The following is a 16086-nucleotide window of genomic DNA, read 5'->3' as shown; positions in this document are numbered from 1 at the left end:
TAGGAACCCTAATCAACTTATTTTGCATGTATTTTCCATGTGTGCACAAGAATGATATATAATAAAAATCTATGTATAAGCTAGTTTGAAAGCCCTTCCAGGAGGGGCGCCTGGGTGGCTCAGATGATTAGACGTCTGCCTGTGGCTTAGGTCATGATCTCCAGGTCCTGGAATCGAGCCCCATGTCAGGTTCCCAGCTCAGCGAGGAGTTTGCTTCTCCCTCTCCCTCTGGTGCTTCCCCTGCTTGTGTGTGCTCTCTCTCTCTCTCTGTATCTTTCTCAAATGAATAAATAAAATCTTAAAAAAAAAAAAAAGAAAAGCCCTTCCAATAAATATAAAACTCTTAAGTGATAAGAAAGCTTTGCGCTTTAGGTTAAACTGCAGCATTTTTTTCTTTCATAGCAGTCCATAAAATAAAAGCGTATCTTCTGAGTGGTGACATCTTAGATTTTATTAGATGTTGTATGTTGGTTATTATTACCTAATAATATTCATTTGCTCATAAATTTTATTCACCCATGGTCCTTTCTTGCCTTTTTCTTCATAAATTTGTAGCTTTATTTTATAAAGTAACTGCCTTGTTCTCTCTGTAATTATCAGACTGGCCCAGCTCATTCTTTTTTCTTCTTTTTTTTTCCCAGCTGAGTTTTGATCCTGAGCCCACCCATAATCCAATCAACTGCACAGCGGCACAGAGTTATGCGGTAGAGACTGGGACTGTTAGGGCTTCTCCAGGAATTCGTTGTTATCTTTGTATCACCAGCACTTAGCACAGCACCAAGCACACTACTAATACATACTTGCTGAATGAATGCATAAACTAAAATGGTCCTGCAGGAAAGGGAAGCCATGACTTATTTACTGCATACAGTTTGACAGTGAATTGTAAAGTATGAAATGATTTTTTTAAAAAATCACAATAGCATCTCTAATTAACTTGCTATTATAAGTATTTGATCTTGATTTTTTTGTAAATATACTATTCAAGAACTTTCATGGATTGTTTTTCCAGTAGTTACACAATATCTTGACTTGGGGGACTTTTTCAGTAATCTTTTCTTATGCCCTAATTGATTAATTCTATAATGGAACATGCATATTGTTTCATTTCTCTGAGATAGCAGCATAATATAATCTACATTTTATTCTTTGGGTTGGTCAATCTTGTGTATCAGTACTGTGTATGATATAGTGTATATATTATAAATAATATCAGTACTGGAAAAATATTTCCCTAAAAACAAAAGAAAAAAAAAGAAAAAGAAAAATATTTCCCTTTTGGAGATGGATTTGGATTTTGTTAACCCATAAATCAATAGGAGCGAGGATATTGCGTAAGATGAATGCTCAAGCTGAGTAGAAGTCTTAGAAGAAAAACAACACACCTAAATAAAAATAACAAAACTGTTCAAAAATCTTAGAGGATCACTTGCTCTGGTGTGGAGAATAAACAGTGAAAGGAATGTAACATAAAACATGTATTGCTATAAAAATAAGGCATTAATTCTTATGGGAAGAAGAACTTGAGTCTCATTCTAGAATACATAGGATTCATAAGAGAGGAAAAGTAAAAGACAATCTCTCTTTAGGGCATGGCAAAAGGAAACACCAAAAGGAGAAAATAGGCAATGGGCCCATTATGATCACATTGTTTTACAAGACTGGCATGACTGGACGGAAGGCTTCTTTTGTAGAATCATAACTGTCAAAATTGGAAAAGTAAAGTAAGGACAAATTACAGAGGGATTTTAGTGCCACAGTGAGGATTTGGACTTGATCTCAAGGAAATCAAGAGCAAAGGAGTTACCTGACAAAAGAGTCTCTTCCTAAAAGATTCATCTGACTATGTGGAATGCCCCGAGAAAAGGCTGATGTCAGATAGCTGCCCTAGAGATGAGTCAGTAATCTAATAAGTGGTAACCAGAACTTGGATCAGGGTACTAGTGGAAAAAGAGGAGGAAGGGCCAGATCTAACTTGATGAATGAAAATTCATTACATGGGGCGCCTGGGTGGCTCAGTGGGTTAAGCCTCTGCCTTCAGCTCAGGTCATGATCTCAGGGTCCTGGGATCGAGCCCCGCATCTCTCTGCCTATAGCTAGGCAGCTATAAAGCTTAAAAGCCTGCCTGCTTCCCCCTGCCTCTCTGCCTACTTGTGATCTCTCTCTCTCTCTGTGTCAAATAAATAAATAAAATAGAAAAAAAAAAAAAAGAAAATTCATTACATGCCTAATCATTAAATGATGCAATAGCAATAGGCTGAAGATTTGCCCACAAGGCTTTCACGAAATCTTAAAGATTGGTAAAATACGTCTAATTTGGTCAGTTAATACTAAGGACACTTACTTTGAAAATAAACCATTCATGGGGCACCTGGTTGGCTCGGTTGGTGGTATGACTCTTCTTCTTCTTCTTTTTTTTTTTTTTTTAAGATTTTATTTATTTATTTGACAGACAGAGACCACAAGTAGTCAGAGAGGCAGGCAGAGAGAGAGAAGGAAGCAGGCTCCCTGCTGAGCAGAGATCCTGATGTGGGGCTCGATCCCAGGATCCTGGGATCATGACCTGAGCCGAAGGCAGAGGCTTTAACCCACTGAGCCACCCAGGTGCCCCGGTGGTATGACTCTTGATCCCGAGGTCATGAGTTCAAGCCCCACACTGGGTGTAGAGCTTACAAAAATAAATAAATAAATAAATAATAAAATAATAAAATAAACCAGTCCTAAGGACACTTGAGCACATAAAGGTTATAGAATTTTCCCAATGTTATGAACCTTCAGAGTGGACGAATTCATAATTCATCAAAAAAGTTAGATATTATATACTCATCTCTTCCATTTTTTTGTTTTCCTGTTCAATTTTGAAAGAAACAGGAAGAGACTTTCAGGGAGAAATGTATTCATAAGAGATCACTAATATTTATAACTATAATTGACTAACCCAGATGGTATTTGTAATTAAGGATCTTGAAGAAAGATTTATCCAATTGTAGCATTATTAGAAGAAGCATATACCTTTTCTAAGTGACTGTTTTGAGTGCAAAAGCAACTTCTTGGGTATATATATTGTTTAAAAGTCAATATCATTACTTTATTATCTTCTCCATTGATATTGTAACTTCAGATAGGTGCAGTGGTTTTTTTTTGTTGTTTTTCTTGTTTGTCTTTTAGATTCTTCAAAATCATCCAATCTATTTAATGCATTTGTTGCAGTTTTATTAAAAACTAACACCCTAAGTCATAACACAATATTATAACTTAACGGAAAGAAAGACTACAAAACACTGATCAGTGTAAATTGGTTGGGGAGCCTGGGTGGTTCAGTCCTTAAACATCTGCCTTTGGCTCAGATTATGATCCCAGGGTGCTAGGATCGAGCCCTGTATTGGGCTCCCTGCTCTGTGGAGAGCCTGCTTCTCCCTCTCCCACTCCCTCTGCTTGTGTTCCCTCTCTCGCTATGTCTCTCTCTCTGTCAAATAAATAAGTAAAATCTTTAAAATATATATATATATATATATGTATATATATATATATATGTACATATATATATATATATATATATATATAAACTGATGAATCCAATTTCTAGACTAACATGCAATTTTTTAGTTTTGATTGAAATATGAAATGACTTATTTCCAACAATAGGTGGCGCTTTACAGGTTTTGGGGTTTTTTGTTTGTGGTTTTTTTTTTTGTTTGTTTGTTTTTGTTAGTTGAAATGCATTGGCTGTGTGTCAGACCTCTTTGCTAGCAATTTTAAAAATTAATACAAACGTCAGATTCATATAGTTCTTTGGTAATTGACAGAAACTTTCTGCTACCATATCTACCATAGGTATTATCAAAATGAACCTTCTAAGAGATTATTAAAAAGAAGCAATAGTATGAAAATATGTAGAAGTTTATTTGTTTTTTACTTTCCTTTTTTTTTTTTTTTTTAAGATTTCATTTATTTATTTCACAGAGAGAGAGTAAGAGAGCACATGCCCAAGCAGGAGGAGAGGCAGGCAGAGGGAGAAGCAGGCTCCCGTCTGAGCAGGGAACCTGATAACGGACTCGATCTCAGGACTCTGGATTCATGACCTGAGTCAAAGGCAGTCACTTAATGGACTGAGCCACCCAGGCATCCCTGCTTTTTACTTTTGTATTTAATTTTCAATTTTTAAAATGTTATTCAATTACTTTTTAAAAATATATATTTGCTTTATTTAATCTGAATGATCACAAAGGGTTTAGAAATTTTATAGAAGAGATTTTATTATTTGCAATGAACTTTATCTTAACTGGAAGTAAAATATAAATGATTAAAAATTCCAGATAAATGTTAAAGTGATCAGGGCTCATCCAGTTTCTTAATCTAAAATTACTAGCAAATAGCTGCTCCAAAACCCCAGTTAAAACACACACACACACACACACACACACACACACACACACACACAGAAATACAATTATTTAAACCTGAGCTCAGCCTTAGAAAAACAAAAGCAAAACTGAATTAACTTGAAACAATTATAGGATAAATAAATTCATTATTTAGGGATGAAGTACCTTAAAAGAGGGGACCTGAAACATTTCTTCATCACAGAATGTGTTTGAGGCAATGCTAACTTGCAGAATTTATACAGAGCTATAAAGCTTACAAAACACTCATATACATTGAGTTGTTAGTAGCGCTACAATTTGGGAAGGTGAAGGACTGTTATTAACTTCAGATTATTGATGAGAAAGCAGGCCAAGAGAAATTAAGTGAAGGTCACCAAGCTAGAAGATGGAAAGCTGGGACCTGAACTTTGTATCATCTGACCCTACATCAATTACACTTTTCCCAATACCATGCAGTTTTCATACTTGTAATATTGGCCATAGAGACATTTTGGACAAATATGGCACATTAGCTAAAGTTATAGACCATGATATAGAAGAATGATATAGTAGAAATTCACATTTTCAATATATGTAGTCTATCAATTATTATTGCCACGTGAAATGTTATTTAAAATCCTCCAAGAGAATTGCAAATCAAAGAAAACTCTAAGTATAAGTTCTTAAGAAAAATCTTCTTGTAAGTTTTTTCTTTTATCAATGTAGGAAATAAAGATTATAGTAAGTAAACCCCAGGAGATTTTTTTTTTTTTTAAAGATTTTGTTTATTTATTAGACAGAGATCACAAGCAGGCAGAGAGGCAGGCAGAGAGAGAGGAGGAAGCAGGCTCCCTGCTGAGCAGAGAGCCTGATGCGGGGCTCGATCCCAGGACGCTGAGATCATGACCTGAGCCGAAGGCAGAGGCTTTAACCCACTGAGCCACCCAGGTGCCCCCCAGGAGATGTTTTAAGTTGTTTTTCTTTTAATGAAAACATGATTTTGTTTTCTTGCTGTTCTTTTTTTGGGGGCCATTACAGGTTTAAATTAACCTACATTCTTATGCATTTGTCTCTCAAGATGAAGACAGCAGTAAATAGTTACAGAAATGAGAGGTTAATAACTTTTGCCAAATCAAAGATGATACCAGGTGATCATTTTAATGAGGGCATTCAGACGTCAAATCAGAAGAAGAGATTGCTAATTTTGTTTTCTTGTGAAAACAAGTCAAGGCTCAGAAGGAATATTATATATGGAAGAGGAAAAAAGAGAGGACATACTCTTCAATTGGCTAGATAAGAAATGAAGACTGTTTTTGCCAGGGCAAAGATGTCTCCTTATACAACCTTACCATGTGGATTTAGTTAGTAAAATCTCTGAGATAGAGTAGTGATGCAGTTTGTCTGAATTCTTGTCTCTTTGATTCTCTGTAAAGGAATATGACACTTAAGGAATAGAGGGCAATTCAGAGCCCTTCCATGTGCATTTCTTTCTTTCTTTCTTTTTCTTACAACTGGCAGAAAAATAGAATCACTTGTGACAAAGTACACAAATGATTAGTTGTAGAATTATAGAGCGGACAGAAACTCTACAAATCATTCAGAGTAATTTACTCAATGTATTGTTTGATTTGCCCACTTCCAGAATTTGAAAGCAATACAGAACATTTGTGTTTCAAATAGGGCAGAAGGATGAGAATTAAGCTTATGAAAATAAAGAGAATGTTTATGGAAAATTTACAGAATGGGTTGGTCTATTTCTGTCAACTACAAAGACTGTTTACAAAAGGAAACTGAAAATAAAATGTCCTATCCTTGCCAGCTTTTCTTGGGAAGTATAGTAATATAGTGACTATTGCCCTAAAAGGAAAGTAGAGACTTAGTTTCCATTCCTGGTTCTTCATTAATTTATTAGGCACTTATAGGCTAACTTACCAACTTATGTGATTATTTTGTTTCTCAACAAGATAAAAGATTGTGCTTATTATCATGACTTCACAGAAACACTGGGAGAATTAATAGGGTATTATTTTTCAAGAGCTTGGACTACATTATGATTCTGCTACTTTGGCAAATAAAATAGATAAATGAGCAAGTTAAGCTTCTCAGTACTGCACCTTTTTTTTTTTTTTAAATCACTAGCGGTTGTGAGGAGTTTCCAGATTGTTTTTTCATTTTATTTTATTCTTTTTCCAAAAATCAAATCAGCAGAGGACATGGCTGTTCCTGTTTTCACACAAAAGTGAACATGTCAGGGCTTACTCTCCATCCCACTTTATTCTTTTAGACATATCTTAATAGTGAACAGAAAATTACTTTAAGATTTTCCTATGCATATTTACGTTGTTTTTCCTTTCCAGGAAAGTTTCACACTCCAGTTATCCATTTCTAGCTAAGGTATGCTGAAATTAAACTTAATAAAGAACAATGTCTATTTTAAGCTAAAAGTTTAGAATTTCTACAGACTCTTAGGAGTTGTAGGGAATCAAGAGGAGAAGCAGGTTTTATTAAACATCTTCTAGATCAGGGTAGCAAGAGAATAGCTACATTTATTTGTAACCTAATATTGGAGAAAAACATGTTGATGTATTTTATTGCTAAATGATATAAGGGGTCATTGGTCAACTTGTGCATTGTAATGTTTGATTTCTAAATAGAACATGACCCATAATGATGGTGTTATAGATAAAATTTCATGCACTTATTATTGTAATTCAGAAATACTTAATCGCATGCAGATTGTAATTTAATATATCTGTGGTTGAAATAATTTGAAGCTTATTTGTAACAGAAATCTTTCAACAATATTTTTGTAGGATTTACGGAAGTGTAGAGTGTTCAGTGCTCCCTCTCCTGGTTTTATCATATTGGTGAACTGACCTCTCATCCTAAAATTATGGTGAAAGCTGAGAAGACAATTTTGAAGAACCAAGTAGGATGCTCTGAAGTGATATTCTAGTTCTGATTTGACTATTCCAAATCTATTCAAAATGGTCAAGAAACCTATCCATCATTGGTTAAAGGTCATTACATCCCAAAATATGAGATCTAAGAAAAAACAGAAAATATGTACAATAAAAATGATTTTACCCATTTAAACAGCCTATTTTAATATAATTTATATTGAGTGGATATGTAGCTTTTTGGCTTTGTTCTTGTTCTATTTTATTTTCTAGTGATGCTTTCTTCTTGTTGCTGATCTTAGCAATACCCTTGCTTCCAAAGAGGTTAATTCCAAATACAGCTTTAATTTTTTAAAGTGCTCAAACATTTGAAAGTCTAAGAAAAACCAGTTTCAGCAGAATCCTTGTTATAGTAAAGAAGGAGCTTAAGAATTGAAAATTTCCATACCCAAATTTATACATGATTTAGATTCTGGAGTTTTGTTTTGTTTCCTTTAGTCTGTCAAAGACTTTAAACTAATTCTGATATCTAGTACCTGGGGGGGGGGGACTTCCTCTCCACTTAGTATATATTTTTGGTGTTTACGTATCTTTTAAAAGTCTCTGTGGAACCATAAATTTCACATATAGTTATCCTCACTGCAACATGAAGTTCACAATTCTGAAAATAAATGTCTAAAATCCCATAGTTTGTGAGAAAATAAAAAGCGAGCTTTCCACTGATTAAAATACTCTTTCCCCCCCAGTAACACAACATAGATTAAGAAACAAAAAATTTCTTGTTATTTCTATATTAGTTGATTTCCATTTAGTTGATTTTTAAAAATAAATGAGTTTGTTGTGTTTTTTTTTTTCCAAATTATACAAATTGCAAAATTGAAGAAAGTTGGGATTTTTAAATTTGATTTTTAGGAAATTATATCACAAGCCAACATAGAACACTTATTATAAAATCTACAGCAGGAAATTTCACCTTGATGAGGTAATGTTATATACACTTGCAGTAAGGAGTGCCACCTTTTGAACTTTCAGATTTTACGTCTTCTGAACTTTGCTATAAATAGGAACTGTAATGTCATATTATCTTTTTTGTTTAAGTATACATTTCCTCTCTAGCTGATCAGAAGTGATGGCTTGGTATACGACTTTTTTATCTTCTTTTATTCTTCAATATTATTTTCTAATTCGACCTTAAAGGTTGTGTCCACTAATCCTTTAACTGAGACTGATGATTAAATTTAAAGGATCCTTCTATGACAAACTGCATTTGCAGGATTTTTAGAGGCAATCTCAAATTTTTAGAGGATGTTTATCACACTAGTGTACCAGTGCAACATTGTCAAGTAGGTACACATACAAGAAAGAGGAAACGACTGATGGAAAAATCCTGTTCCAGGTTTTCGGGCAGCCCGTGTGATTGACATATGATATCACTGGAGGCGTGTCCTGGAGTGGAGGTGGAGGTGGAGGCGAGCTGCTGAAATTCTGCGGAGCTGGAGTGGGATTGCTCTGTAAAGCACGCAGTGGTTTGCAGAGTGATAGCAGCAGACAGAGCTCCTTACCCTGGATAAGGAACAGCTACAGTCGCTGTAAATGTGCCTGAAAAGCAATTTCCAATCTTTGCGTTAGGTAAGAACTGTTTCCTTCCTTTCATTCCGTAGATATTTAAGGAAAGATTAGGTGAGAAAATGCTGGCTGTTGCAAGAAACTGAACATTTCTTTGAACTCGCTTTAGATCTAAGATTACTGGTTGCATTGCAAATTACCGGTAGCATTCTCACTGCTAAAACTACTGCTCTTAAAATAAATGCTACTGCTAAGAGAAAAAAAGCATGGTCCCTTTCGTTTTTTGGTTTTTTTTTTCGGGTTTTTTTTTTTTTTCCTTATCCGAATGGTAACAAGTTTAAAGTCTGAAACGTTCGGTTGTGTGGAAAACAGGGTCGTTTTTGCCTAAGAGACGTTGATACTCAGTGTGTGGACCAAATACATGTTTGTTTAGACATTGTTGGCGACTGAGTCCGGGCGAAGCAATTGTTGAAAACCTGAATTTCCCGTCTCTGTGTATTGATTTCCAATGCGCAGAGGCGTTGCTTGAACGTTGTTTGAACTCCTAGGCATTCCAAGGGGCAAAAGCACTTCGGCAAAACGTGCAAGACTGCATGTTACTTTGGTTCGCTGCTGACACGCCGACTGTGCGCCGGCCTGTCAATCACCGAGCAGCAACAGCCAGCACATGGCAGCGGGCTGCGGGCGGCGGGCGAGCTGGCGGAGAGCCCACCCTGCTCCACTCTCCCGAGTGCCTGGGCGGCTGAGCGCGCTACGCGTCCGAGTGCCTGGAAAGAAGGGGAAATTAATGTTTCGTTTGTTTTATTTTCCAATCGCTAATCCTCTGTGGCAGGCATTTCGGCCGTGGAACAGAAGGATCGGACGACTGGGAGCGAGCACCGCCTGGGAGAGGCTGCCCTGCCAGGACCAGAGTTCTGGGGGACGCTGTGCCCCCACTTGCCCAGCGTGCAGGATCGGGAAAGTGCCTCGACCTGCGCAGGGGCCAAGAGACGACGCCCCGCCTCTTCCCTTGAGAAGAATCCCCCAACCTCGCTCCCTTCACCGCTACCCCTAAAAAATTGGGTTAAAAAAAAATCCCACTCACCCCCACCCCCGGGGGAGCGGCAGCCTCCGCCTCGCAAGCTTGCGCCCCCGGGCCCCGCCGGGGCCTGCACGATTCCGTGACCCGCCCGTTCGAACCCCGTCCCGGGCGCCGCGGAATCTCGAACGTCCGTGACGTGGATTTTCACTTGTCAGGGGGGTGCCACTCCTTCCTTTCCCGCGAGGACCGTTCGGAACCCGAGGAGGACTTTCGCAGAGCACAGCGTGCCAGTCGGGGACCCGTCACGCACTCTTCTCTCTGCTGTTCCCGGCTCGCGTTTCTGAGAGACTCGAACACCCTCCCGAAGGGATTTTTTTTTTTTTCCCCTGGTTCGTGGAAGGGGGCTGCAGGAGAAAAGCCCCAGACGTGGATGTTACTGAGCTGCGCGGCGAACGCGAGTCGTGAGAGGTCTGCTGCGCTGGGCCGCGCCGAGTCTCCGGAGAATTGTCTTCTGCAGCCGGAAGGGGGCCGCGGGGAGCGCTCCTGCCCAGTGGGGGCGGGGGAGGCCGCGGGCCGACACGCCGCAGCAGGGGCAATGCCTCCTCGTCCTCCCTGCCGCGCTTGATGCGGCTTGTGCACGCTGCGGCTCGCACCGGGACCTGGGCCGGGTTGCACGGCTTGGCCCCGATCCACCGCTTCGGCCTAGGTGAGTGTCGGACGGTCGCTCTTGGCCGGCGGGGTGGGGCTGGGGGAGGCGCGGACCGGGCTGGCTCCGCGCGGCAGGTGCGGGCTCCGGGGTTCGGTGAGGGGGGAGGGGAAGTGGAGGGGCTACCCCGGCGCGCGGCGCCGCCTCTCTCCCGGGCCGCTCGGGGCTGGGTAACCTGGTAGGCGACCTTTCGTTGCTGTGGAGGGCGAAGAGGTAGGGTCTCCAATCCCCAGTTTCCCGGGGTGGTGGCGCGGTGGCCGGGGCTGTCCTCTTGAAGGAACCCTCCACGCGAAAGATGGACTCAAGGAGGCTTTTGGGAATGTTCCCCGGAGTTCTCTGAGGAACTTCTTGACTTGTGCCAACGGCAGGCTTTCTGTGGAGTTTTCCTCAGACGGGGGACCGGGAAAGGCCATGTGTGCGCGCGCGTGTGTTTGTGTGTGTGTGTGTGTGTGTGTGTGTGTGTGTGTGTGTGTGTGTGTGTCTGTGTGCGTGCGCGCGCGCGCGCGTGTCTAGGGAGGCAAACCTCGGAATTCGCGGGTAAGCCCCTCGACAGAATTAGTCTGTGCCAAAGCGAGCTTCAACTTTATTCTTGTTTGGAGAGCGGCGGAGCGGCGACGGGAGGGGAGAGGGCGCTGCCACTTTAAAAATGGGAAGTCCGCCCTCCTGAGGTAATGGTAACCTCAGCCTCCTCCCCTCCTCCTGCCTGAAGAGAGGGAGAGAGAGAAAACTTGTTTTCATTCATAACTTTTTCCTTTTCCTTCCTCTCCGTCAACTATTTATTCACGGCTTCTCTCAGCTCGGATTGCAGAGGGCGCAGCTCCACCGTCGTAACTTACAGTGTGGCGACGCTTCTCCGCTGCCCCTGACCCGGGCTCATTTCTGCCCGGCTCTTTAGGAACCCGGCTTTGCCTTTAAAGTAGAGAGAGATATTTATTGATAATTATCCATGCTGCGGGCTTGCTTTTGGCGCCTGCGTTAGCTCGGAAGGCTCTTCACGATCTAAGAGAAATCTTGGCGAGATACGCGAAAATGGGTTGGAAATCCACGGTGATCCTTAAGATGTGATGGGATTGTCCGAAAAGGTATTGGACTTGGGTTCCTGTTTCCGTGGGGGAAGACAGGTTGCCGAGAGCGCGCGAGGGTCTCTGGGGATGGATCTAGGACTGTCAGTGCTGGGAAGGGGTCTTTGCTTCAGATCGGAGGCGGCTGATGTTCTTTTTATCTGGTTATCTAATTCCCCAGCCAGCGTGAACTCTGTTACAGCTATCGTTTAAAACGCAGATGAAAGGTGTGCCTGGTGTTAGTACTCCACTCTTCATATCCTCCACGGCTTTTCTGAACAGTGGGATCTGACTCCGTACTTTCGGAGCCTCTGCTTGTAAAGCCCTGGGTTAAAAGTTCTCCGCAAGGAGGAATGATAATTGTGTGTGCAGAGTAACGATGGAATATTTTAACAGTCCTTAAGGATCCAGCACATCATGAATGTGTTTCTCCTCATGTACTGAGAAGGTAGAGTGAAGTAGAAACTTGGGAGATCTTAGTTGGGAGAATAAGGGAAGGGAATTCCAAGAAGTTAACATATAAGGCATAGTCTATAGACTTTCAGTTCGGTTAAGAGATGAAATGGATTTCTGCCTTATTGCCTAAGCTGGTGTTTTTGGCTCAAGGGTGGTAGTTGAGAATGGACATTTTTTTCCTTTTCATTCTTGAACTGGAATGGATCTATGCGGACTTTAGGAGGAATCTGTGTGAGAAATACTCTGCTTTACTGTGATTGAAAATGGAAATGTTTTTATGTTTGGTAGCTTATGTGTGTATGAAGAGTGCATTATAAATTAGAAATAACTTACTCTTGGTATGGAAATACATAAAATGCTTATTTTAATCAGGATTTTACTGTACTTATTTTATTACAAGAAGCACATTGATTCGGATTTGGCAGTGCTTTTGAAAATCAAGATCTGTCATGTAAATACAGATTTTTAAATTAGAGGAAATGTAGGTAATTAAAATGGCCAGGATTTCTCCATACTGCTTTAAAGGCCTAATACTTAACTTGTTCATGAAAGTTACCTTGTTATGTGAGTGAGCCCTTAATTTAAACTTTAAAAAAATCCTTTCATGATTTCAAATGTGAATGCTTTTTAACATCACAGCATTGTACATTGGTTTTGTGTGTTTGCTTTAGGGCTATAAAACACCAAGAACTGTTATATTCATCTATATTCACTTTTACATCTTGTAGATAAGTAATGAGCAAGCTTTCAAATCCTGGTTTCTGTGGAAAATGCCCTCTTATGTTGAGATTCCATTTTAGTTTGAAGTCTGTTGGATTTTTTTTTTTTTTTTTAATGCACAAAGGACACCTTGACTAAAATTTCCTCATTATTAATCTAATGCTTGTAACAGCAAACAAATAACAGAAAGGCAGGAGGACCAAAATCATTCTTCACTTTTTAAAAAGTGGGTATTTTCCTTTATCGAAAACACCAGTGAACTGAAACTGAGCTTTCTCTAGATGAGAGCTATTCCAGTGCTTATACTCAATATTCTCTACAAGGGCATACTCCATTTTAATTATTTGTTAGATTCACAAACAGGAAGGCACTACTTCTTGATTCTGCTTTTTGGAAGTTGAAAAAACTTTTAACTTTTATGACGTGGGGTCTCTTGCTTGCATTCTTCTTCTATGATGTGGTCCTTTGCCTCTTGGCATTGGACTTTGGCCAGGACCCCAGCATCATTGTAATCCGCTGATGAAGGAGATCATTACCAGGTGGTTTAGGCAATTTGTGACTTGACAGGGTTCCCCCCCCCCCCCCCCAGAAATGCTTCCTGTCATTTATTTTCTCTCTCTTTCTCTGTTTTTTTTTTTTTCATCTTTGATTTCCTTTTAGGATTTCAGATGCATGCGAGGTTTCCACTGATTGCCAGAATTCGAGATCACTACACATGGATCCCCAAAATCAACATGGCAGTGGCAGTTCATTAGTTGTGATCCAGCAGCCTACATTGGATAGCCGTCAGAGGTTAGACTATGAGAGAGAAATTCAACCTGCTGCTATTTTGTCTTTAGACCAGATCAAGGCCATCAGAGGTAGTAACGAATACACAGAAGGGCCATCTGTGGTGAAAAGACCTGCTCCACGAACAGCACCAAGACAAGAAAAACATGAAAGGACTCATGAAATCATACCAATTAATGTGAATAACAACTATGAGCATAGACCTACAAGCCACCTGGGACATGTAGGACTCTCAAATAATGCCAGAGGCCCCATTTTGAGCAGATCGACCAGCACTGGAAGTGCAGCCAGTTCTGGAAGCAACAGCAGTGCCTCTTCCGAGCAGGGACTATTAGGAAGGTCACCGCCAACCAGACCAGTCCCTGGGAATAGGTCTGAAAGGGTAATCCGGACCCAGCCCAAGCAACTGGTTGTGGATGACTTGAAGGGTTCTTTGAAAGAGGACCTGACACAGCACAAGTTTATTTGTGAACAGTGTGGGAAGTGCAAGTGTGGAGAATGCACAGCTCCCAGGACCCTGCCATCCTGTTTGGCCTGCAATCGTCAGTGCCTTTGCTCTGCTGAGAGCATGGTGGAATATGGAACCTGCATGTGCTTAGTCAAGGGCATCTTCTACCACTGCTCCAATGATGATGAAGGGGATTCTTACTCGGATAATCCTTGCTCCTGTTCACAGTCACACTGCTGCTCTAGGTACCTGTGTATGGGAACCATGTCTCTATTTTTGCCTTGCTTACTCTGTTATCCTCCTGCTAAAGGATGCCTGAAGCTGTGCAGGGGGTGTTATGACTGGATCCATCGCCCAGGATGCAGATGTAAGAACTCCAACACTGTCTATTGTAAGCTGGAGAGCTATCCCTCCAGGAGTCAGGGTAAACCATCATGATTTTTGGAAGTGGGTTGGACCTCCTGAACTTCTAGCTTTCAAGCTGTGGCTGTTAAAAAGATTCTATTAGATACTGGTTTTATTTTCTTTACAATTTTCCTGCCTTTCTTCCCCTGTTCCCAAGGTTTGACTCATGGATCTTACTCTTCTCAAATGGATGATCTTCAGTAAGAGTGGACTGTGAAACTGCACCTGGTTCCCACTTACAACAAGAGCCACTGCCATCCACTGAAGAGGGTATTGAGAGCTAGTGGGCTTTTATGTAGCCTTTTTGTTCTACAGGCAACTTGTCAAAGTTGTTGTATACATGAACATACCCACACACATACCCAGTCAATCTACAATGATTTAGAGCTGTTTTTGATTGGGTACTCTGGGAGCAGGGAAATTGGTTTTTAAAGAAGCAACATTTTATTGCTTAAATAAGCTATATATTAAGTCTATCTCCAGTTAGGGCTGTCTTCATAGCATTGGACCCTTAGAAGCATGGGGGATATATTTTTGTTATAACATAAAAATTTTCCTTTAACCACTGCCCTCAAAATTTTCTCCCCTCTGTTTTTTATTCTGGAGATGCCAGGTATTTTTCTTTTCCTATGTAATTTTAGATTTGCTTTACAATGTAAATCTTCACATTGGAGATATAGTGGTTGTATGTTGCTCATCTTTATTCTGGCTTTCATATCTGTGAAGGACTCACCTGCTTTCCTTCCACACCCATTTTTTACCAAATTTCTCATCATTGAGGGCACTTGGGTAGCTAAAGTTGATATTTATAGCTGATTGACCTATAGGTGTCACAGAACTATGCTGCCTAAAGTGATCTTGGCCCCTTAATGGTCCTTTTGGCCCCTTGTTTAGTTAACAGCTGAGTAATTCTAATTTTTTCTGTGTTTTCATTGCCTTAACCACAGATTGTGGTGCTTTTTGTATATTTTATGTATAAATCACAAAGTTGAATTCTGACTATTTTTAAGACAAAAGTCTGTTAAACTTTTTTATTGTAAAGAATATTTATTATGCGAATCTATTATTTTATGATATTTATTGCAAAAGACTGTTGAAATGTACTCATGTCTGAATATAACAAAATATCAATACATAACGGAAAATAAGGTGACACGAAGAAAGTACATATGTTAACTATAATGCAGAAAATATATTAATTAATGAAACTGTCTCTTGATTTCTTCATTTATTAGCCTATAATGTTATGATGATTTTTGTCATTTGCTTTGACTCTTTCTTCATATGCACCCATTTTATTGCTTTAACATACTGAATCTAGACATAGGTGAGCTCAAATTTTGAACTAGATGTTTCCTGGAAAAGGCAATCAAAATTTTGTGATCCAAATTCTGTTTCAACAAATGCCCAAGTGAATCACTTTTATAAAGTGAACTTTTTTTGCAATTAATATTAACAGTCACTCCATACTTTGGCTATTTTGTAAGCAAGATGTTTTGTGTATATCATAATTTCTCAGAATGGAACATGTCTGTAATTTAAAAAATGTTTATTTTAACTCTCTCGGGTTAATCAAAAATTAATCTTCATCAGTAAAACTTAAAGAACTTAGTTCTCTAGGCATGCTAGGAGTCTCTGGCACTGTCACTT

At 39.8% G+C, this 16086-nt stretch overlaps 1 protein-coding gene across 2 annotated transcripts; it reads left to right on the top strand.

Moving 5' to 3' along the window:
* The first annotated feature begins 8715 nt into the window (after positions 1 to 8715).
* On the top strand, positions 8716 to 15644 carry LOC111155610 (sprouty RTK signaling antagonist 1). Of its 2 annotated transcripts, none has more exons than XM_022515885.1 (2): positions 8716 to 8893; positions 13455 to 15638. In XM_022515885.1, the coding sequence occupies exon 2, from the start codon at positions 13510 to 13512 to the stop codon at positions 14467 to 14469; it is 960 nt and encodes a 319-aa protein (XP_022371593.1). In that variant the 5' UTR covers positions 8716 to 8893; positions 13455 to 13509; the 3' UTR covers positions 14470 to 15638. The 2 variants fall into 2 exon arrangements, with proteins under 2 accessions (XP_022371593.1, XP_022371587.1); XM_022515879.1 differs by lacking the exon at positions 8716 to 8893 and adding an exon at positions 10391 to 10557 and having other exon boundaries at positions 13455 to 15644.
* The last annotated feature ends 442 nt before the right edge of the window (positions 15645 to 16086 follow it).

The sequence above is a fragment of the Enhydra lutris genome, unplaced genomic scaffold (assembly GCF_002288905.1).
Source record: "Enhydra lutris kenyoni isolate GAN:26980312 unplaced genomic scaffold, ASM228890v2 scaffoldscaffold3, whole genome shotgun sequence".
Classification (NCBI taxonomy): Eukaryota; Metazoa; Chordata; class Mammalia; order Carnivora; family Mustelidae; genus Enhydra; species Enhydra lutris.
Note: the sequence above shows the minus strand (reverse complement) of the source record. Positions and strands in the feature narration are given on the sequence as shown.